Source organism: Lissotriton helveticus, chromosome 5_1, assembly GCF_964261635.1.
Source record: "Lissotriton helveticus chromosome 5_1, aLisHel1.1, whole genome shotgun sequence".
Classification (NCBI taxonomy): domain Eukaryota; kingdom Metazoa; phylum Chordata; class Amphibia; order Caudata; family Salamandridae; genus Lissotriton; species Lissotriton helveticus.
Window position 1 is genome coordinate 1,573,549,163 of NC_136065.1, and position 24,111 is coordinate 1,573,573,273.

Below are 24,111 nucleotides of genomic sequence, written 5' to 3' on the forward strand. Positions count from 1 at the left end.
AATAAGCATAAATTCGCACTAAAACAAAAAAGTAGCCCCCCAACCACACTCATACAAAACGGAACGAAATTTCTCCGAGAGAGAAAAAAAAATCTTCTTACGCTGCACCACGTTACTTATCAATGATTATACAAATGGCACGCCCACTCACTTCCGTTCAGTGTCTCGTTGTACACTGGAAGAAAACAATGGGAAGACATGTTATAGTCAGGCGCTATTTGCCCGTAGGTTCTTACCTTATTCCAACACTGGCTCCTCCTCCACTGTGAGACAGGCGTGTCTGTGACGTAAGGAGGAGGTAGACGTAAGGAGTTTGTAGGCACCACCCTGATCTCCATAGTTACCGATACTAAACAGAATCAGTCGGCGGCATGGAGGAGGGCCTGGGTGAGCAATTTATTTATTTATTTCTTTAATGCAGTTTTATATAGCGCGAACTTTACCCAAAGGTGTTACAGCGCTTTACAAAAGAATAAACTAAGTTACACGAGGTACACGTTTGGAATTTACACACTAACAAGTTACATATACAATCAAGATTATTAAAAGATTAATGGTGGCAAAAGAAGGTTAAATCAGGTATAGAATGCATATTTACAAAGTTGAGCTCATGTGAATGGCAAGCGATCGTGAGGGTGATGAAATGGGTTGAATTATTCCTGAAAGCGTCTTTGAATCTGTTCGGATAGAGGCGGATTGTTGTGGAGTCAAACTGAGATTTTTAATGGGTTTTAGGTATCCGTCGATCTTCTATTTTATTATTCAGATAGTCATCCTGTCTTCTACGTCATTAACCTGGAAATTTAAATGGTAGTCTCAAGTCATAAGAGGCTTATTATGGTTTTCGTTCTTTTAAGTTTTTAACAGATATTTAGGAGATTGAACGCTTGTAGTACTGCCACTAAACACAAGTTGATTGAGTAGCTGCCGTGTCCTGCTGCTGGTGGGGGAGTGAGCTGTGCCTTGTTTCACCGCACCGCTGGGGACTATGTATCCCATGCTCCTCCTGGATCCTGAACGTGCTAAATAGCACAATGCAGTCCCGCTGCCAGTGTAGCTACCAACGTTTGCTGCTGCTGGTGGGGGTGTGAGCCATGCGTGTCTCACCGCACCACTGGGGAATACGTATCCCGTGCTCCTCCTGGCTCCGGAATGCGATAAATAGCGCAACACTTTCCTGCAGCCGGTGTAGTCGCCAACGCTTCTTGCTGCTGGTGTGGGAGTGAGCCGTGCCATGTTTCACCGCTCCGCTGGGGACTATGTTTCCGTGCTCCTCCTGGCTCCTGAACGCGCTAAATAACCCGACACAGTCCTGCGGTCGGTGTAGCCGCTATCGTTTCCTGCTGCCGGTGGGGGAGTGAGCCGACAAAGGATGGGCAAAAAGAAGATAATCGACCCGCCAACAGAGGAAGTAACAATAACTTCTTTAAATTAATTTCTTGCCAAAGCCACCACAGCTATCGCCAATGAGATTGCTCACACTGAAAGAAGAATCTTGATGGGTACAGTGGATGCTGATAGGGAGCTACCATTAGTTGAGGATACTGAGGTGCAGACTGTTACAACCCAAGATGTAATTCCTAATCCTCCCCTATCCAATTTGCCTGTTTATCCTAACCCAACTTCCTTGCCTTAAAAGGTCGCAGTTTATTCAACATCACATGTTTATATATTTTGCAATGTTCATGGTCATATCAACTGTTCATTCAATGTCCATGCTACACATTTACAATCACTGGTCTTTCCCATTGCTTGCAGTATAGACCCAGCCTCCTCAATTTCCCGGGAGGGGAGGGACCCCTTGTCTGGGCCTCTGATTCACAGGTCTAGGCTTCAACTTGCTACCAACTTGGAGGTTGTCCTTCGGACCTGCCCCAGCTGCAAGTGCCGTCCCACTCTCCCTGTACCCTTTCGTGGGTCCTCCCTGCTCCCAGGGGTCCCTGGCATATGGACTCCCAAGGACCTTACTTGAGCATCTACTCTATCTTTCTTGAGGCTGAGTCCCTCCATCTTTCTCCCTCGGTACCCCTGCCATGAGGCATCCCAAGGGTCCTGCGGGAGCATCACATCTACTCTTTCTATCGCGGCACTCCGCCCCTTGGGTCCCTCAGTGCCCCTGCAGTGAGACATCCCACGGACACTGTGAGAGCCTTCAATCTACTTTTTAGTAAGTTCTCTCTTTTTGCTACCTTTCTTGTGTTTGCTCCGCTTCACCTCTACCTTTGCCCACTTTCTTTTGGTGTGGGTGGGATTCTTCTATCTTCTATGTGAGGGGGTGGTTGTGTTTGCTTTTGGCCCGCGGGCCCTCTTTATCCCCCCTTGCCCTAGCTTGCTTTCCCCCTGATTGGGGGGGCCCGTGCTCACCCTTGGGGGACCAATCCTGGCCGCCCCTTCCCTAGCCATGATGTAAATGGGGGCGGGGAGGGCTTCCTGCCTCTGGACGGCGTTTGACCCGGGTCTCCATCGGGTTCCTATTCACCTTACTGGCCCTGGTTACGTTGCACAACACCTTCTGCTTCAGTATCGGATTATGCTTGTAAAAGTAAAAGAAAAAGAGGCCCTGTTAAAGCCTTTTTCCCTAGAAATGCTAAGAGACCAAGAAAGTCCAAGATAACCCCACCAACCCTGACAACCACCCCTACATCAGTCACCCAAGCCCAGCAGCAACACGAAGCAGACGTAAGGCACCCGTGTCCTTTTTCCCAACTGCATTGACGGAGGGAAAAACCATCCAAAATTCAAAATCCTGAAACCGATTGAAACAGTGGCATACATCCACACAGCTACGGTATTACAAAAGGACTTCCAGTTTGAGGACTTCGTCCCATGCCACGATAAAGGAAGAATATCGCCTCTTAAGGAAGCAACTCTAATATTGGGAGTGACACAGACAACATTTTAAAGTTGTCAAATAGGAATTGAAGCCTATAAATTTCGAATCAGATCTAACCACGCATGTATATACATCATATGGCCCATAATCCAAAGAAAACACAGGAGCCATAGGAATAGAGAGGCCATTATCCCTTTCTTCTCGAGGTGTTTGAATGAAACAATTGATAAAGAGAGTCACTATTTGGTCTTGATAAAGATAGAATAAACTAAGAGAACCATCGAAACGCGTCGACTCCCCAACTATATACACAATCTGTCTACTCAGCATTGTTGGAGAAATGAGGAAAATGTACTAGCCACCTGGCAATACGAGTTATACCTCTTTGTTTAAATAGATGTGTTTAAATCCAAGACTCATTAGTGTGGTCTGTTGTAACTCTCTTTTGCTGCTATATTGAAAACTTTTTTATGAGTAGTTTTTGTCATGAAATGTAACTGTTTTTATTATGTTTTGTTTTTAATGTGTTGAACTGAAGATGCAGTTCTTTTAAACTGATGAATTTAAACCACTTTTTTAATAAAATAAATGTGATATCATATTCAATTTGCACAGTTACCTTTGAGTTATATGATATGTAATTTGTCCCTTTATTATATATGGCAAAAAAACTTACCAGAGAAGGAAGTGTGAGAGAAGTGAATGAATGAGATTCAGTACAAGTTGCTAACCAGAGAATTATTTTGTTATTTCAACGCACAGAATAGGTTTCCCCATGGGATTTTCTTTCTTCTACTACCCAAGCCCAGACACAGATAAATGACATGCCACCAAAGACCTCGAATTGGAACGACCTTTATGACAAACTTTCAGTGTTATTACTTCCAATTCTTCAATGCCTAGAGTCCATTGAGAATGCAATCAAGGTGCTAATAGCCAAAAGACCCTCGCCACCCTCGAGGGAAGGCAACAAGGATTTTATATCCTAAGCCCCAACTCCAGCCTTGCATACAGCCGTTGCTGAGGGGGCAGACATAATTGTCAACCTCAACGTCCCTAACCATTCTGCTTCCGTGAACCAGGATCCCCAAACTGCCTCAACTGCTTTAACATTAAACCCTCCGACTACTGGCACTTGTTCACATTCTGCAATGGCCTCTATACCATCAGCAGATCTGGTGGCAAAACCAACAAGACAGAGTCCATCTTGGAACCTGAGCTGGCCCAATCTAACCTTAGGGTCAGAGGGAACTTGCTTTAACATGCAGAGAGTTTGTGAAGGAACAAGATTAGACCTTCCGCCAGCTGTGTGCCCTTATGTAGATATTCTGGCCACAACCCAGAATTAAAAAGTACACAAAAAGAAACAACTACCCAACTAATTCACAAAGCATGCCACTGGATCTATAAGCATATAGATGAACAAGCAGAAGGGCAGATTAACATCCTAATGGCAAGAAGAGTGGCTTGAATGGGGAGTTCTGATAAATCAGTCGGGGGGGGGGGTGTTGTTTTAACCCTTAAGTCTTCTCTCATGGCCCAGAAACTCCTATATTTATTGCCCAAAACCCTGTCAACAGAATCACAGATGTTTGTTCTTCTACTCGGCTTCTTTTATAAAACCTGCATCCCAACTGCCTAGATCAAGTGGAACTTTGGACTATTTTACTGTCCCTTGCACTTCGGCCATTTAAAACTACACGAGAGACGGAGTCACCACACTGCTAACCTCCAAATGATTTACCGTATTGTCAGATTTGGAAGCCTATGACTGACAAAGAAGTAAGGAGGTGTCCCCCAAAGTAATGACTGCCAGTGCACATGAGGAGCTCGACCTTCTATTCCAATCTCCCAAGAATAAAGAAAGAATCTCAGCCATTACAAGGAATATCATAGGTTTAAAACATAAACTGACTGACCAAGAGTGGATCAATTATATTACTTCTTTCGATCTAATTTGCCTACAGGAGACTTGGGAAACAAGTCCTACATATATAGACTGATACAGAACATTCCATACTCCGGCCATTGCTTCAAACTCAGGCCGCGCGAGGGGCGGCATATTGGCAGTATTAAGAAATACCTTGAGATTTTAAGTCTTATCCTTCTATAATGATTCCCAATACTACAATATATTATATCTTAAAGGTCCAGATGATAATATCGCACTAATAATACATTATAATAATAATCATTTTGGGGCAGAGATGTATAAGGTCGCTGACCTACTTGAAGAAAAAATTAATAACTTATTTAACAATTGTAAGAATATATGGATGGGTGTTTTTCATATGCATAGTTGCTGTTTTTTTCTAATTCAGTTTGTGGCCTCTTGGATGAGGATGGAACGGGTATCCCGCACTTTATGCATGACCAGTATGGCAAAATATTAAATAGACTGATTATTACGAAAGATTTAGAGATAATGAACTCCTTCTGCGAAATCACAGGCCAGCTGGAAAATACCTTTCGCTCTAGTCCTAATGGGTCAGCCATTGATTTCTTAATAGTATCAGCATCCATCAAAGGGGCTCACACTGACCTTAAAATTAATTTTTCTAGTTTTAGCGATCATGCAGGCATATCTTATCATTTGTACAGGGAGGGGATCTTGGGCCTCAGATTACACATATAAGACCATATGTGTTAAGGAAAAATGGGATCACACTAAAGTGGGGGGAAATTAATAGGGAAGAATTTATATTCCGCCATCTTGTGGTTGGAGTCGGAAAGTGCTTTGTATTTTTATTTTATTATTTTTGCTGTGGGAGGTTGCGAAACCTGATCCCTCTGGTGATGCTTCAACCCCCATCGTGTGTGTGCAGGCTCTCAGATTATTTTTCCCCTTCTGCCTTGCGATTTTGTCTTATTGCTTAATAAGTCTACTATATATATTGCCTAAGGGGCTGAGAGTGCAGGGACACTTGTCGATTTTCCAAAGGTGACTTTTTAATAAATATTATATACATATTGACATGTACACACCTGTTATTTATCTATTTTTTTTTTTTTGCATGTATGTGTCTACCTATGTATGCAAACATCTCTATAGATATATATCCTTGTATTACCACCTACTTCTCCAGCCTCATCTTTCTGGCGGAGGTGGGTGGGTTCGCTAGTGAATCCAGAAAGATCTTCAAGCTGCAAAACTACACCGACAGGTAAGAAAACTATTTGTTTTGAAGCGTGAATCTTTCTGGATTCACTATGCTGTGCATAGACTTTATAGCGGTTTACTTACGTTTGCAGCGGCTGGGTGGAAGATGAGCGTTGGTTGTTGAATATATGTTGAAGCACCTTGTATTTGACTTGTGCTTCCTTGTTTATTTGTATATCCACACAGTAGTGTTTCGTGAATGTGTGCACCGAAGCCCATGTTGCCGCCAGGTATATGTCTTGAAAGGGTGTGTTAGCCAGGAAGGCTATTGTTGCACCCTTCTTCCTGGTAGAGTGGGCCCGTGCCCCTCCTGCTAGTTATTGGCCTACCTGTTTACCTAGTAGGTATCCATACGGCTTTCCTTTTGAGGAAAAGTACCCATATACGTACTACTTTGCGTATTAATCTGTTTAATAATGTTACATGTGACCAGGAACGACCCCTTTGGATGTTTTATTCAAATGGTTAAATGTCCTAGGCCCATTCATCCTTGTGTAGGCACCTGATTTCCTTGTTATACTTTGTGCGTGCTATTTTTAAAATGGTCCTTACCAACCACAAGCTCCTCTTTTTTTTTTTTTGATGCAATGGGCATAAGTAGATATGGCTTAATGGTTTTTTGGGGTGCCTAGCTTATTTACGGGAGTACGTATTTCTTGTCTGATGCTCACCTTGGTAGCCCAGACCACTGCAGGGGTATGCTGATGCCCTGTTGAAATTTGTTACCACCCTTCCATGGTTATGGTATTTTAGAACACGGGCGCTAGTACCTGCTTATGCGTCCTGTTAATGTTCTTAGGAGAGAAAAGAGGGTAGAGGAAGGAAAGGCCTTACCCTATTATCTGCCTTCGCTTGTACATATAAACGTACCTGATGCTAGACCAGCTATATATCTAATATATATATTTGATGCAGAGGCCCACATATGTGTGCGCTTATCCTTTCCTTACGAAGTATACTCCACCCATGTGGTCTATCCAAATATTGATATGTACAGGAGAAGTTGTCCTGGACTTAGTTTGGCCACTGGGTTCAAGGAAGGTGACGTCTCTTTGAGTGTATCGCGCACAGTGGGCCTTTTGGCTAACTACTTGCGAATGGTCTCATAATTTTAATCGGGCTATTGCCTGGTGTTATTTGATATTGAGCCGCCTTATGATTCCGTGCAAGGGAGAAACACCGTGACCTTTCACTGTGCTGTGTGCAGACCATGTGTAGTTTCTATCATGTAGGCAGGAAGCCTGAAAAACTGCACCCTGCTTGTGTTCATTCTGCCCTTATGGGTGGTAATGGTAGTTGTAACGGGAACACGCCGTGGTAGGTGTGTATTGCGTTTGCCCTTATACCTTGTGATGAGTAGGAGGTCCCCTCCGGTGGGCCACATGTGGGGTACGTGTTCCTACATAATCCCAGTCAACCTACTTTGCTATAGGGTAGGCATATGCAATGTTTGAGGTATTGCTTTGATTGTGTTTGTGTTACTGTGTGTATGTGCAGCACGTGGTGGAAGGGTGTGCACCCCCCACTGTAGTTGGCGAATTTTATGGTCGCGGCGAACCGCAGTTGGCCGGCCATATGGGATACCTTTGAAAGTCTCGGTGAACTCCTTTGAAGAGCCCCCGGCTTCTTTATGGTGTTCAGAAAGGCCGCAGTGAACCTCAGTTGCCGGCTTTCTGATTGGAATCGGTGGCTAACTCCCCTTGAAGAGCTGCCGGCATCCTTATGGTGTGAAGATCAGTCTCTGTGGTAGGAGAAGACTTCCACCTTTGTGATGATTCCCGTTTGGACTCCACGGCTTCCGTCGAGTCGCGTGAGGTGACTCTGGGCGGTGAGAAATTATTTACCTATGATTACGTGTTTGATCCGTCCACGAAGCAGGAAGACTTGTTTAATACCGCTGTTGTTCCTCTTATGAAAGGGATTTTTGAAGGTATCCACATCAAAGTTTACTGTTTCTTGGCAATGTCATCATTGTGCTTGGAGAAGGAAAAAAAAAGGTGCTTCGTTCCGTACAGAAACTCGAAGCTGACTAGACTGTTACAAGGCTTTAAGCTGCTGTTCCAGTTTTTAACTTCCAGCCACGTAGTCTTATTCACTCTCATAAACTCAGCGCTCCGCTCCTGCTTTGCAGTTTACAGACTCTGGTGTCGGCTGGATGAGGCTTTAAGCTGCTGTTCCAGTTTTTAACTTCCAGCCACGTAGTCTTAGTCACCCTCATAAACTCAGCGCTCCGCTCCTGCTTCGCAGTTTACAGACTCTGGTGTCGGCTGGATGAGACTCCCTGGGTGAGAACAGCCACACTTTGATAGTCACGTGTGTTATTCCTGCTGCCTTCAACATGGAGGATACGTTAAGCACGTTGCACTCTGCCAACCAGGCACGGCAGCTAAAGAAGAAACCAGTCATCAACGTGGACCTTCAGTCTGCTGAGCTCCCGCACCTGGAGCAGTGCTCTGTGTCGCCAGTTTCCCGATGAAGCCCTAACTAGGACTTTTAAGGTATTTCTTTCTCTGGTGTAACATGCAACTGATCTTCAACAACAGTATCACAAAAACTATAACTAATAAAGGTGTCAGTATTTTGCCAAGAATTGAACCTTTTAAAAAATTTGTAGAAGAAGATGGCCGCTGACTAAGAGCTCTGTGAAGGAGCTCTTGGGTTAGGGATCACCAAAAGTGGTTTAAATCCCAAGAATAACCCCTACGCCGACCAGCGAACACCTGAACGTACTTTCTTGAACTTTGGAGGAACTGTCGAGGAAATATGAGCAGTTGAACAAACACGTTCAACTCCAGCACAGAAGACCGGCCACCAGAGCGCGGACACCGGACACACACTGACCTGGTAGAAGGGTCCATCTCTGGAAACGGACTGCCGCCCGCCCGCCCGTCTGTGCTGCCTCGGTGGGGGCTGATCACTAGGTGCCGCATCGCACAGATTGCCGACAGGACATTTGCCCGATCTCCGGTGCAGAAATGGACACGTAGACGTCCGGAGTCTACACAAGAGCTGGGACGGTCCCCTGGTCATTGGTGAGGCCTGGAGACTCTGCGTGGGTCGTCATCAAAGGCAGAGGGTCTCGCAGTCAGTCCGCGCCGAGAGACGCGAGACGGTGACCTGAGACGCGACCTGAGAGCTGAGACCAGACGGAGAATAATAGTCAGGAAACAGAAGTCCCGAGCGGAAGAACCGCAAGACTGCATCTTCACTCGCGCTGGCTTGATCAGATCTCACTCCGAGTGGTGAGTAGATTTGGAGAGAGAAGGAGGATAAGGCTCATAACTATAAAACTAAGGAAAAGGCATAAATATTAGAATATCAGAAAACAGCCGGGAAGTAAAGAACAGCCATGCCTGACCTTAAAATGGCGCCCAAGGCAGACATAGGACATCGAGGAATTGGCAATATCACAGATAAGAGCAACTAATCGACTGTTCCCATTCAAGAATTGATATAAAAGGAGGGCTTTAGCACAAAACTGACAAAAAGAGGTCATACTTTGATTAGGGTAAATACATCAGACGGGACGAACTGAACTACACTGTCTGACATAAAATGGCGGCCAATACAATTAGGATAAAACATAACAATAGGTAGGGAATAATCAACAGAGAAGTAGGACCAGTCCGACCAGGGAAGATGGAGTAACTCAAAGAGTGGAAAGAGAGAAAGTCCTCTGCCCACAGAAGAATGACCAAAACGGCAGACATCTTGCAATGACTAGTTTCTATACCATACCACCCAGAGCATAACAAGGGTCAGTTAACTAATTACTGTTATATGGAACCACAACTACTAAGGGATAACAGAAGAAAAATTATTTGAAAGAGAAAACTATATCTACCACTACTCAGCATCAGCACTGGAATAATTAGGAGTCAAACAGAGAAGAGTCACTATAAGACCTGGAAAATAAATCTATATCTACCGCTATACAACACCAGTAGTGGTTCAATCCGGAGTCAAACAGAGAAGAGTCACCATAAGACATACAACACGGAGCTAAAATGGATGAAAGATACCTAGCGGCTGTTGGCTCGAATGCCCAGAGCATAAAATATCCATCTAATTGAACCAAAAATGCAGCTAAAAAGTTCAAACATGACACCCTGAGAAAAAACCCAGACACACTATTCTCTGACCTATATTTTAATGTAGTTAAAGGCACTATAATGAACGACCTGATATTCTACACAAATAAAACAGCTAAATGGCGCAATGCCTTCACAAGGATGCTTGCCATAAAAGCTATGAAAAACATCCCTCATGGCACAAAAATAATGACCTCACCATCAAAAAGATGCAGAGCAGAACTATGCATCACCATATATAAATCTGGAATTGTGCGGATACAAGCAGCAAACAGAGAACTAGAGAAGTTTGACAAGATATTCCAAACGGTAAAAGACTCACTAGAGGGCCCAAGATACCAACTACACCTGACCCCACCAGTAGACACTCCTGACATCAACGATATTACTACCAGAGGTGCCAATCGAACTGTGGGCCACCATGTTTAAACCTCTAATTCGGGAGATATATTTGAAATAGAAATGACAGTACCTGAGAATGAGACAGAAAGAACAGAGAGGTCTACTAGTCATGCGAACAAAGAACAGGACCAGCTCCAAAGAGAAGAGTCGTCGTCGCTTCCAAACGATGAGACTTCCCACGTAGAGCGTACATCGGCCCGATTGTATTACTCTATGATAACCGGGAATTGAATGAGGTAGAAGATACCAACCTTCCTTTACCTCTCTCTAGTACAATACTAGAGTCTTGTAGACCCTCACCCACAAAAGCACTCCCGTGTCTCGAAAAAATGGATTCGAGACACAAAAGAGGCTAATATTGAGCTACTGGTTCGAAAGCTGTGAGAGAGACCTAAAGCCACCTAGCAACCTGCAGAATGTAAATGAGCTGACCGATCACTACATAACAGCAGTCGAAAATATCGTCAACAACACCATGCCATTAAAACTGAAAAGAGTCTCGGAGAAGACAAAAAATCCTTGGTTTAATGGGTCACTGAATGAAGACAGGCGCAAATTGAGAATGGCCGAAAGAAAATGGAGACAACACCCTTCATCCCCGAGATGAAAGCCCCCAGAAAAATTAGAAACCAATATAACATAAAGATCATCAATTCAAAAAAGGAATTTATAAGATCAGAACTGGACAATGCCAAAAACAGACCACGAAAACTCTTTGAAATCATAAAGCAACAATCAAACAAACTAGCCAAATCCGTTCAAGAGAACTCAAAAACACCCTTAAACTGCGAGGAATTTTCCACATTTTTCACGGAGAAGGCCAAATCGCTTGAAGTAGAGCTCAAAAACGCCGCGGCTAACCTTCCCATCCAACCATTGCCTACGAGCGATACCAACTCGACAACGGAGTGTACTAAGACAAAAAACAAGGCAAATTGGGACACATTCGAATTATATGACCAGTACATGGTCACCAAGACGCTCTCGGAAATCAAACCTAACAACCACTACCAAGACCCCCTTCCCGCAAAATGCTTAAGAGAAATCAGCCACATTTTGGTTCCAATCTGGACCAAAATAATAAATGCATCACTATCACAAGGGATCCTCCCGGACTGCCTAAAAACAGGTCAAGTTGTTCCCATAATCAAAAAACCTTCAGCAATGCATCAGATCCGAACAACTTTCGCCCAGTGACCAACATCCCTTTACTGGCCAAACTAATTGAGAAATGCGTGCAGAGCCAACTGAGCCAACACATCACCAAGTTCTCCTTGCTAGATGAATGCCAATCAGGATTCAGAGCAGGGCATAGCACGGAAACAGCGATCCTCCATATTGTTGATGACACGCTACAGGCCCTTGACCAAAATCAAGCATGGTTACTGATTCTCCTTGACCTGTCATCGGCTTTTGACACGGTAAATCACGAAGCATTACTGACCAGGCTGCAGGGCAGGATGGGATTGTCTGGAAATGTGCTGAAATGGTTCAATTCTTTCTTACAGAACAGAACACAACGATCCCTGGTCAACCAATCAATCTCACCTCCATGCCCTAACTCAATAGGAGTCCCTCAAGGATCGACGCTATCCCCAGATCTGTTTAACTTATACGTCGAACCTCTTACAGAAATTCTCCGAAAATCACAGATATCCTATCACATGTATGCAGACGACATGCAAATATACATAAAGATCGCCTCCCTAGAAGACATTGAACTAATGAATGAGACATTAAAAATGGCACTACAATGGTTAACTACCAATCATCTGAAGCTAAATGCTCACAAAACTCCTACTAATTTCACCACCAAGGAGCCATACGGAAATAAAGGAATGGACCAAGTTGGTGACTGCGTTAAACTGCACCCCAACCTTAGTCAACTCCGCTAAATCGCTAGGAATCACCTTAGACGAGAACCTGGACATGAAAGCCCACATTAATTCAATGGCCAAAAGTGCCCGCTTCCACCTGAACTACTTAAGAAAATTGAAATCATTCATCTCAGAGGCGGATCTCAAACTGGCAATCCAATCCTTAGTTATCTCGAGGATTGAATATGGCTGCACCACCTTAGCTGGCTTACCAAAAAGTCCACAGCACCACTAAAAGCCTGCCTTAACGCTGCGGCAAGACTTATCACTGGATCAAGGAAATTTGATCATATATCCCCTCACCTGAAAGCATTAAACTGGCTACCATATGAAGCCAGAATTCAAATGAAGATAGCATGTATCACCCATAAAGCGCTCCACTACAACACTCCAAGATACCAAGTCAAGAAAATTCAGCTATCCGGAGGTAACAGACCAGCTAGGAGCGCCGAGGAGTTGCTGTTACGGCCAGCTATTTTCCGAAAGAAAAAAACTTATGACAGCGTTCTCAGGAGCTGCCCCCAGAATCTGGAATTCACTCCCTCCAAGCATTAGGAAGATTCACAATATTGCAACATTTAAGCGGGAAGTGAAGAGCCTTATGATGAGTAAATACGTTACATAGAGAAGCTTATTGATCACTGTTATGATCTATTGCTGCCCTAATACAGAACATTTATGTCATCAGAAAGGGAAGCATAGACAGGAATAACATGAACGCTAATCGATGACATGAGACTGACCTCATGTATAATACTAAACGATATCCTTACCGCAGCCTTATGTCAATGTGGACTTATAACTGCATCCCACAAAAAGCTTATAATGATCTATCTCATTTATGTTTGTGTATATGGCTTATGAAATAAGTTAAGCCGCAACTTACCTCTTAATGCAAACTGCACATGTGTTATGAATATATACCATCTACCTCATATCTGTTGTTCTTATAATTGTTAATATATTTGTTAATCCTTAACTTACTTTTATGTTAAGCGCTCTGATACCCACGGGTCTTGTTCGCGCTATACAAAACTTTATAATAAATAAATAAATAAATCCCTCAGGTCGTAGCAAGTAGGCACAAAGAAGTTACGATCTGTCTTGAGATAAATTGTGAACCATCCAGAATTATGACTTCCTTTGAATTAATTTTCCAAGAGGTAAAAAACACTTTATCAAAAATTGGTACAGCCCCAAACCATAAAAGTGAGAAATGGTTTAATCAACATTATGCAAAAGCACTTGGGTGGTTCACTTCACAAAAACATTTGAAGGTAATCGAGAAGGGACCCAGTTAGTTTTGAAAGATACCACACTGTCCCCAACCGTGCCCTTATTTTTAATCAACTGGATATTAGTGAAGCTCTTGGACCAGTAATAAGGCCCTGGGTCGGGATGGAACCCCAAGAGATATATTTTCAGAGCTCCCTGAACTTTGGGACCCAGTTCTTACCAACATTTTTAATGTGATAGCCAACGTGGGCCCACCGGAGTCATGGCAAAAATCTATTTTATTTCCCGTCTTTAAAAATGGCAACAAATCAGACCCCAAAAATTATAGGTCCATTTCGCTTATGGACAGCACTGCGAAACGTATGGGCAGAATCCTATTGAATAGACTAGATGATTGGGATATGACCAACAAAGTCATGATCCCGTCCCAATAAAGCTTTAGAAAGGATAAAGGCACCCAGGACCAGTGTCTCAATCTGAGTTTGTTCACTGCCGAGTACACCCAAGTTAAACAAGAAAAGCTTTACTTGGCTTTTATGGACCTATCTGCAATCTTTTGATTGTGTTACCCATTCTCACTTATGGGGGATTATGAAGGAGATGGGCGGTGACCAAGCAGTAGTTTTATTAATCAGACAACTGTATACGAGGGCTGCAGCCTGTGTTCAATACGGTCAACAGGGGGAGTGTACTAGATAGTTTTCCATCAATAGGGGGGGTATGTCAGTGGTGTGTCCTTGCCCCTTTTCTGTCCTCTTTATATACCAATGGAGTAGAGGCCCCCCCTGTTAGAATCAACCCTGGAGGTCCTTTCAATGAATTGTATTTATATAATTTATTTATATAAGTTTTATATAGTGCTTGCTAGACCCAGAGGTGTCAAAGCGCTTCAAATGATCGTGATAGAATGCAGTAAAACAATCACGCAATGAACATATGAGGCGAGAGTTCAATAGATAATGGTACACTTCAAAGGTGATAGTAGGGTAACCAACAACTAGAGACACAATTTGAGAGGATCGAATGAATAGACAGCATAAGCAAATAAACAGCCGCTTTAGACAACAGGTCTAGGTCTGATCAAGCGATAATTAACCAAGTTCCGTAAACTAGGAGTATTTGTTGAGGAGGAGGAGTTTCAGGTTTCTTTTGAAGTCAGGGAAGGAAGGGTTGCAACAAAGGTTACACGGTAGTGAGTTCCATATGCTTGGAGTATTTCCGGAAAAAGAGCGCAACTTGGTTGCTGACTTTTTTGATTGGGAGGTAGGAGCAGAAGTGCATTGGAGCTTCTCAATGAACTAGTAGACCCTGCATTTGACAGCTTGTTTTCTAAGTAGTTGAGTGTATGAGTGTGAAGGGCTTTGTTGATGATACATGCAGTCTTGTAGGTATATCTTCCTTCAATAGGAAGCCAGTTGAGGTTCTTGAGTGCAGGAGTGATGTATTCAGACTGTTAAATGCCTGAGATGAGCCAGGCTGCCATGTTAAGTACTGTTCTCAGGGGGGGCAAGGTGAGTTTTCGGCATCCCAGTGAGAATGGTATTACCATAGTCTAGTTCGGAGAGGATCAAAGATTACACCACAGTCTTGAAATCATCGGCGGGAATAAATGGTTTCAGTTTCTTGATGTTTTCAGTGAGTACAGCTCTCATTTTCCTGTATTCTTGATGTGCTCTTTCATTGACATGTTGTTGTCTAGGAAGAAGCCAAGGGATTTTGCGGAGTTGGATAGAGTAAGAGAGCAATTTAAAGCATTGAGGTCATTGAGTCATTCGTGGATTGGAAGGTGGTTACTTTTGGGGGAGAAAATAATTACTTCTGTTTTGATGGGGTGTAGATTTAAGTGATTAGCGTAAAACTAGGATCATAACTTGTTCAGTGTGTCATTAAGATGTAGAATGTCATTGGGTGATTTGATTTTGTAGTAAAGTTGAGTTTTATCAGCATATAGGTGATACTTGATCCCTGTCTGTTTCTAGATGACCGTTAGGGGTTTCATGAAGAGATTGAAAAGGGAGGTGGAAAGAATTGGGCTCTGAGGCACGCCAAGATTTATCCGAGTGGGTTTTGACAGGCATGAATTGATTTAGGTTTTTTGCAAGCGAAGTTGAAGGAAGGATGTGTACCATTTTAGTACGGTGCCATTCATACCGAAACACAACTTCAAAGATTCAAGAAGGGCTGGGTGATTAACAGTGTTGAACGCCGCCGATATGTCAAGCAGGCAAGCTTCACCCTCATCTAAGGATCTGTGAATGTCATCAGATATATTCAGCATGGCCGTTTCAGTACTGCAGCCTCCTAAACCCTGATTGGAAAGTGTCAAAGAGGAAGAATTTTCGTATATGATGATTAAGTTGTTGTAAGACACATTTTTCCAAGGTCTTGGCAAGGAACGGGAGGTTGGAGATAGGTCTGAGGCAGTTGAGATCGTTAGGGTCAGCCCTGGGATTTTTGGGAATGGGACTGATGTGTCCTAATTGGAGAGAGATCTGTACACAACCTGTGGTGAGAGATGTGTTGATGATTAGAGTCCAGAACGGGGCGATGTGGTTGAGATTGTTCGATATCATGGATGGGAGGTGATCCTTGGTGTGGGCCGAGGGCTTTAGATTCATGATTATATTGAAGACTTCCTTTTCAGATTTGAAATTCAACTAGTTGGCGTTGCTTTTCAGTTTGGAGAGACTCAGGAAGCTGTTAGTTCCTTTCTTGGTCATTTGGTCAGCAATGTTGTCTGGAGGTGAATCTGCCGCAAGGGGCGGTGGGATGGTGAGCGTGGTAAGGACGGAGGTAGGAGAGGAGACTTGGAAGAAGGATTGCTCAACTTTGGCAACTTTGTCAGTGAAAAAGCTAGCGATTTCTTCACATAGTTTGTTTGTGGTGATTATAACAAGATGGGGTGATGACGTAGTTAATTGTTTAACAATGTTAAAAAGCTCCCTTGGTCTGTTTTTTACATGGTCCAGTTAGTTGCGCAAGAAGGAGGCTTTTTCTCCAAAGAGGTGTTTTTTGTATGACAGCATTGTAGTTCTAAGTAGTACTGGGTGATTAGTTGAGGGGTTTTGTCTCCATGTCCTTTCTGCTGGTCTGAGTTTTCTTCTTTCGCTGTTGAGATCGGAATTAAACCATGCTTTTGAAGATTTTTTTTTCAAGAAGAAATACTTTATTGTTTGATTATTTTAAATCTTACAATATTGTAAACACATAACATTTACTGCAATGTATAAAACTAATAAAAGCCATTGCACCATAAAATTAATTAAATTTTAAAACGTAATCTCCTAATTTTGTTTTCGCTGTTAGTAGGAACCTCACAAAGGTACCGTTCATACCTATATCATTCGATTCAAGACAACATTTCAATGCATACCTACATGTCCTTATTCCACGTAGATTAAAAGGTATTTTAAGTAAGGATCTTCTTTCTTTTTGGAATCCAGGACAAATACATAAAAGGTGGACAATGTTCTCCTCTCCCTTTTTACAAAGTCTGCATAATGTGCTATTTTCAGTGTTTTTCCACGGGGGGGATGACAAAGTCCCAGGAGTATTCCAAATCTTGCCTTGAGTAGAACTTGTTTATTTTTTTCCGACCAGGGTGTTTCCAAATATTGTTGTACCTTCTTTTTTTTGTAACCATTTATTATTGTCCAAGCATGTTTTCTTTTGTTAGAGTTTATTTGTCCTTTACGAGGGATAGATGGTTTGTAGTTTTATTAATAATTTTTTTGTACAATGTGTTATTTATCGTATTGTTCCAGATTGTAATAACCGCAAACTCATCTATTGCTTCCTTAAGATAATTCCATGCAGTTGACTTAACATTATTATTTATTTATTTCCACAACAAATGGGATATCTGATTATCATGATAGTTTTTTATCCGACTCCAGGTTTTAATGAAATGACCCTTTCTCACATAGTATTGGTTGTTTAAACCGAACTCTAGTCTAATTTGTGCAGGCGAGGCATACGTAGGGAGGTGGAATAATGATTTGAATGTTTTTAGATAGTGCATTATTTATTAATTCAGTATCCTTTCCCATTAATGATTCACTGCCATATGTATTGGTTGGTAGCAGTCTAGCCCCTATAATCTTCAAAAGCGGCCCATATGTGTGGTTGCCTAGTGATTTTTGTAAATTTCTAAATGCTGCAGTCAAGGCGTTTGTCTTCCTTTGGATATCCTTTTTTAGTGTCTGATAGTTATGTTATGTTATGTTATGTTATTTATGGGTCTTGTATAGCGCAACGGCTACTCCAAAGGAGTGTCCCGGCGCTTTGTGCTCCAGACCCAGAAGAGAGACTGAAAAACATAACAAACAAAGAAAGCTAAAACAGAGGATAAGGATAGCAGAGCTCTAATCAGAGAATAACCAAGTCTTAAGACCCTTCCTAAAGGCAAGCAGATTGGATGTGGATCGTAAGGACAAGGGTAAGGAATTCCACAACTGAGGGGCCAGGAAGCTGAAGGACCGACCTCCCAGACGTGCCTTCTTTATGCGTGGAACTACAGCAAGTGCTAGGGACTCCGATCTTAAGGATCGCGTCGGCCGGTAAAAATCCAGCCTCTTCTCTAGGTATTTTGCACCCGTGGCATGCAATGCTTTGTGGGCTAGTGTCAAGGCCTTGAACATTATCCTCTTCCGTATGGGAAGCCAATGGAGGGATTGCAGCAGGTTTGAGGCACTGGCTCGACGATGCAGACCGAAAATAGCTCGTGCTGCAGCATTCTGGGTCACCTGCATACACTGTAAAAGGTATTCTGGGAGACCCAGATACAGAATGTTGGCGTAATCCAATCTGGATCCAATGAGGGCCTGTACAATTATTTTCCGGTGTTCCTGAGACAACAAAGGGAAAAACTTTCGAAGCATCCGAAGGATGCCGAAGCAAGTCCCTGTAAGGGTTGCCACCTGGGATTTGAGCGTGAGCCCATTGTCGATTTTGATTCCCAGGTTCTTAGCCCATTTAGAAGCCTGAGCAGGAGGGAACTTGTCGGCAGGCCACCACCCATGCCAGTCCGGTTCCACGGGACATCCAAAGAAAAGTATCTGATTTATCGGAGTTGCACTTGAGGCTGTTCAGATGGAACCAATTAAAAACAGCCCCAAGGCACTCACGGATACTTTCCCCATCGAATTCATCGGCCCTTCTCATCAAATAGCACACCCAAATACTTATATACTTAAACTTGCTCCAGTTGGTTGTTCTCCATGTACCATTTACTTTTACGTCTTAGTTTTATGTTCTTGGTGACTACCATGATCTTCGTTTTAGTTTCGTTTATCTCCATCCCGTTTTGCTTTGCGTACTTGAATGTTTGATTGATTAAACGCTGTAGTCCCACTTTAGTATGGCTTAGTAAGATGGCATCATCTGCATAGAGCAAATTAGAAATATGTTTATCAGCTAGTTTCGGAGGGTGTGCATTTAATTCATCCTAGGTCTCAGTTAAGTCCGCCAAGAACAAATTGAAAAGGAGTGGGGCTAGTACACAGCCTTGTTTAAGGCCTTCGGTTGCTGGAATTTCTTTTGATAGCTTTTGACCGTCCCCCATCCTCACCCTAACCTAGTTTTCACTATACAGGAGCTGAACCAGTTTCAACAGGACCATTGGAATATTTTTTTCTTGGAGCTTTTTCCATAATACATTTCTTTGGACACGATCAAAGGCAGATTTAAAATCTACAAAGCATAGATACAGGGGTTGTTTGATTCTAATTGCTTTATCCATTAATAGGGATAATGCCAGGATGTTTGTCGTTGTCCCCAGCCCTTTAATAAATCCTGTTTGATTCAAAGGCAGTATCGTATTTTTTGAGGCCCATTCATTTAAATTAGTTAGCAAAATCCTAGCAAACCGCTTGGCATCTGTGTCTTGTAGCGTAATAAGCCTATAATTTTCCGGAAGTGCCCAGTTTCCTTTTTTACAGATTGGTGTAATTAAGGACCCTCTACATGACTCGGGGATGACACCTTCCTCTATAATTTCTTTGAATAGCTTTTCTAAATATACTGCCCATAGATCTGGATTTTCTTTGTAGAGAGCAAACGGGATGCCATTTGGTCCAGGTGCACCATCTTTCTTTTTTTAAATGAACTTTATTAGTTGTTTCTTTGTTATTATAATTGGTGCTTCCGTATTACAGTCATAACTGTATGTAAGTTGTGGTTCATTTTGTATCATTATTGAGCCATTCTGGTTTAGATGTTTTTTAAGAAATGTGATCCATTCTTGTTAATGCAGATGAAACCACCAATTTATTTGGTCAAACCAGTCCGTTTATAATCTTCCAGAACTCTCTTTCATTTGTTTGTTTGCTTGCATGGAATAATTTTGCCCAGAATACTTGTTTTACTTGGTTTTTTTCGTTCCATATTAACTTCTTTAAGTTTTGATTTAGAGATTTCAGTTTGCCTAGTATTTCCTCGTTAGCGATGGATTTCTTAATTTGCCTTCTCAACATATTTTGAGCTCTTTTTAATTTCATAAATGTATATGGAAGGTTTATTAGGGCTCGCCTGCTGATGCGCTTCAGCGCATAGCTGGCGAAGCTCTATTGCGGCTTAAACAGAGGTTAACCACCACTGGCGATTTCACTGGCGATTGCATGTAGTGCATGTGCTTTTTAGGTCATTGCGCTTGCGCAAGCCCTAAAAAGCGCGTGCACAATGCCACCAGCCGCCTACCTGCCTGCCTCGCGTTACCACATCAAAGGCAGCCCTCCGAGCGCATTTCTCACCCCCTAATTATTCACGGCCGGTCGGCAGGCACATCAAAGGCTGCTGCTGCCGTGACTCGCATTTCTCCTCCCTCCTCCCCTATCACTGCCCAGGCCGGCCGTACTTTCTCTTTACACGGGCGCCCATTCCTGAATCACTTGAAATCTCTCCACATTATTTGCATTTTGTTAATTAAAAAAATAACGCTATCTGTTCTGAACTTTACCAAGGTGCTCGGCCCCTTCTTTCTTCATTTCTTACTGACACATGTCAAATATATTTTAAAAATTTACGTTGCGTAGTATATTTTTGTCATTTTTGCCCAGTGTTTTATCACGGTATTGACAACATCGAGTCTGCTGTGTCCTAGAATAAAAAAGATTTGACGTTGTGGTTATGCAAACACTTTCCTTTTTTGATAGCATAAGTCATATGCTTGTGTTTTGATGTGGACATTTTGCATTTGCAATGCCAGCTTCCATGCACGTTGTGAAGGAGGGCTGCCGCCTTGTCCACGTTGACGATGATGCTTGATGGGCGCATGCGATTTGTCCAATGCGCTATTTTCCATAATCGTGGGTTCTCCGGTTTCAGTTAAACAGTTACAAGCTGTCTCTGGAATGCGGCCATGAATCCCCCGACGTATCTGGCTCAAGGTTGCAGTAGGAATGTTTCTGTTACATTTGGCAGCAGTGCGATGACATCGTGCTGTTGTTTTGCTTCGGTAGAAAAAAACAGGTCGGGGAAGGCAGTACCAGAGGATGCTTTGCTAGGGTACTCCCAATTCAGGCATAGGACGCACGCAAGGGCTGCATGTGCAGGCATTCTCCACGAGGAAAGATTGTATGGCTTGGAGCGAATGTTAATTACATTCTGTTTTTGCATGCCGTGTGTCTCTTGCTACATTTCATAGCATCTCGAGGTGTCGAAGGTACATCGTAACCCATGTAGAAAAATTATTTTCCATTTCCATGGTGGCCTATTGTTGAAAAATCCTTACTTCACCCTTAGAAGTTAAAACAAAACTGGAGCTTGACAATAATACATTTGATTCATGATTGATGCTACAAGAAAGCTAAGTTTTTTTTCTCTGAAATAACTAGTATCGCTGTAGTTTAATTTGAACCCAATTATGAAAATGTTTCTTATTTGATGTTTGCATTTTGTGTTTAAGGGTTCTTCCGAGGCCTATTTAAATGAAGCGTAGCCACCACAGTTTAAAGGCCACAATCTCCACCCTCACTCACCCTCACTCACCCTCACCCTCACTCACCCTCACTCACCCTCACTCACCCTCACTCACCCTCACTCACCCTCACCCACACTCACCCTCACCCTCACTCACCCTCAACGCCTCACCCTCACTCACCCTCAACCCCTCAACCCCTCAACCCCTCACCCTCACTCACCCTCAACCCCTCACCCTCACCCACCCTCAACCCTTCACCCTCAACCCCTCACTCACCCTCACCCTCACTCACCCTCACTCACCCTCAACCCCTCAGCCTCACCCTCACCCTCACCCTCACTCACCCTCAACCCCTCACCCTCACTCACCCTCACCCTCACTCACCCTCAACCCCTCACACTCACTCACCCTCACCCTCACTCACCCTCAACCCCTCACCCTCACCCTCACTCACCCTCACTCACCCTCACCCTCACTCACCCTCAACCCCTCACCCTCACCCACCCTCACCCACCCTCACCCTCACTCACCCTCAACCCCTCACCCTCACCCACCCTCACCCACCCTCACCCACCCCCAACCACCCTCACCCTCAACCCCTCACCCTCACCCTCACTCACCCTCAACCCCTCACCCTCACTCACCCTCACTCACCCTCACTCACCCTCACTCACCCTCACTCACCCTCACTCACCCTCAACCCCTCACCCTCACTCACCCTCACCCTCACCCTCACTCACCCTCAACCCCTCACCCTCACTCACCCTCAACCCCTCACCCGCACTCTCACTCACCCTCACTCACCCTCAACCCCTCACCCTCACTCACCCTCACTCACCCTCACCCACCCTCACCCACCCTCACCCACCCTCACCCTCACTCACCCTCAACCCCTCACCCACCCTCAACCCCTCACCCTCACTCACCCTCAACCCCTCACCCTCACTCACCCTCACTCACCCTCAACCCCTCACCCTCACTCACCCTCACCCTCACTCACCCTCAACCCCTCACCCTCACTCACCCTCACTCACCCTCACCCTCACTCACCCTCACCCACACTCACCCTCACCCTCACTCACCCCCTCACCCTCACTCACCCTCAACACCTCACCCTCACTCACCCTCAACCCCTCACCCTCACTCACCCTCACCCTCACTCACCCTCAACCCCTCACCCTCAACCCCTCACCCTCACTCACCCTCACAACACATATTGTGTTACAATAGGTGTCACATTTGCGAAAGATAAAACTATCTAGAGATGTAGCATAACGACCAGAGCTGCCATATAAGTCACGTAAATACAAAACATGTTGCATTCCAAATGCTATAGGTGTCACATTCGCGAAAGTTATAACTATTGGCATTGTAAATGACAAAGCCATCAATTTAGCAATTTTAACAACGAAAAAATAAATAAATTATGTCATTTACAAGACCAATAACTACAACTTTTCTAATGCGAGACCTATTGCATTCCAACCCCACTCATCCACGCAACGCCACTCACACACGCAACGCCACTCACACACGCAACGCCACTCACACACGCAACGCCACTCACACACGCAACGCCACTCACACACGCCACTCATCCACGCAACGCCACTCATCCACGCAACGCCACTCATCCACGCAACGCCACTCATCCACGCAACGCCACTCATCCACGCAACGCCACTCATCCATTTGCAAAACGAAAAATGTCAAACTCTTCTATTGCGAGACCTATTGCATTTTCAATGCTTGTATATGTTTTCTTTTCCTTCCGTTCCTCATTTTGGTTCCTTTTATTCAATCGCATTTGAGGTTGAGGTTGGGGTTTAACCAGCTTCTTGGTAAAATATTCCCACTGTTCTATCGATGTTTCAATATTGAATCACTGAAGCAATTCTCTATTATTCTTTCAACTTCTTCATTTATCGCATCCTTATTCTTGACGGTCCCAAAAAGTTTTTTATAGTTTACAGTTCCAATGTGCCCGAGGCCTTTTGGTATGGTTGGTTTGTATTAGTCCCAAGATTGATTGATATTATCTGCTGACAATGATCACTCTCTGTGACTTTCTCTAGCTGATATGAGGTAATATTCTGAAAAATGTTAAGTGATGTCATTGTGTAATCAATCCTTGACCTTGCATTCTTCGTAAAGTATGTATAGGCTGGTAGCATATCGGCTTTAAATCTACCATTAAGAATTCTCAGACCCATCGCTTCCATATCTTTAACAACTTGTATGCCTATTTTGCTCCTGAGGGGGTTACTGTCTTTTTGTCTACCACCTGATGGGGGATTGACCATTGAAGATCTTGTGATTGAGAAATATCATCCCTTATATGACATTAAATTTAGGTTAAAGTCCCCAGTCAACATATAGTCTGCTAGAGGGTCTTCCAGCATTTGCTCCAATAGAAATGTATTAAGTATTTCACAAGTAGATTCCCTACTAGTGCGTATTGGATGAATGTATACATTAATCAAATATAAAGACTTTAGTTTCTGATTAGTTGCTTTATATTTCAGTTTAATTATTAAAATATTTGTACTATTTAGGTCCAGTCGCTCGTGCTCAACCTGTAGGTCACCCGCAAT

At 43.5% G+C, this 24,111-nt stretch overlaps 1 protein-coding gene across 1 annotated transcript in view; it reads left to right on the top strand.

Moving 5' to 3' along the window:
* Nucleotides 1-311: 311 nt before the first annotated feature.
* Nucleotides 312-24,111, top strand: part of CIMAP3 (ciliary microtubule associated protein 3) — a 263,845-nt gene continuing 240,045 nt past the window's right edge. The window contains exon 1 of the mRNA XM_078644709.1: nucleotides 312-387. Coding sequence (XP_078500835.1) covers nucleotides 372-387 — 16 coding nt within the window. The 5' untranslated portion in view covers nucleotides 312-371. The remainder of the gene's footprint in view (nucleotides 388-24,111) is intronic.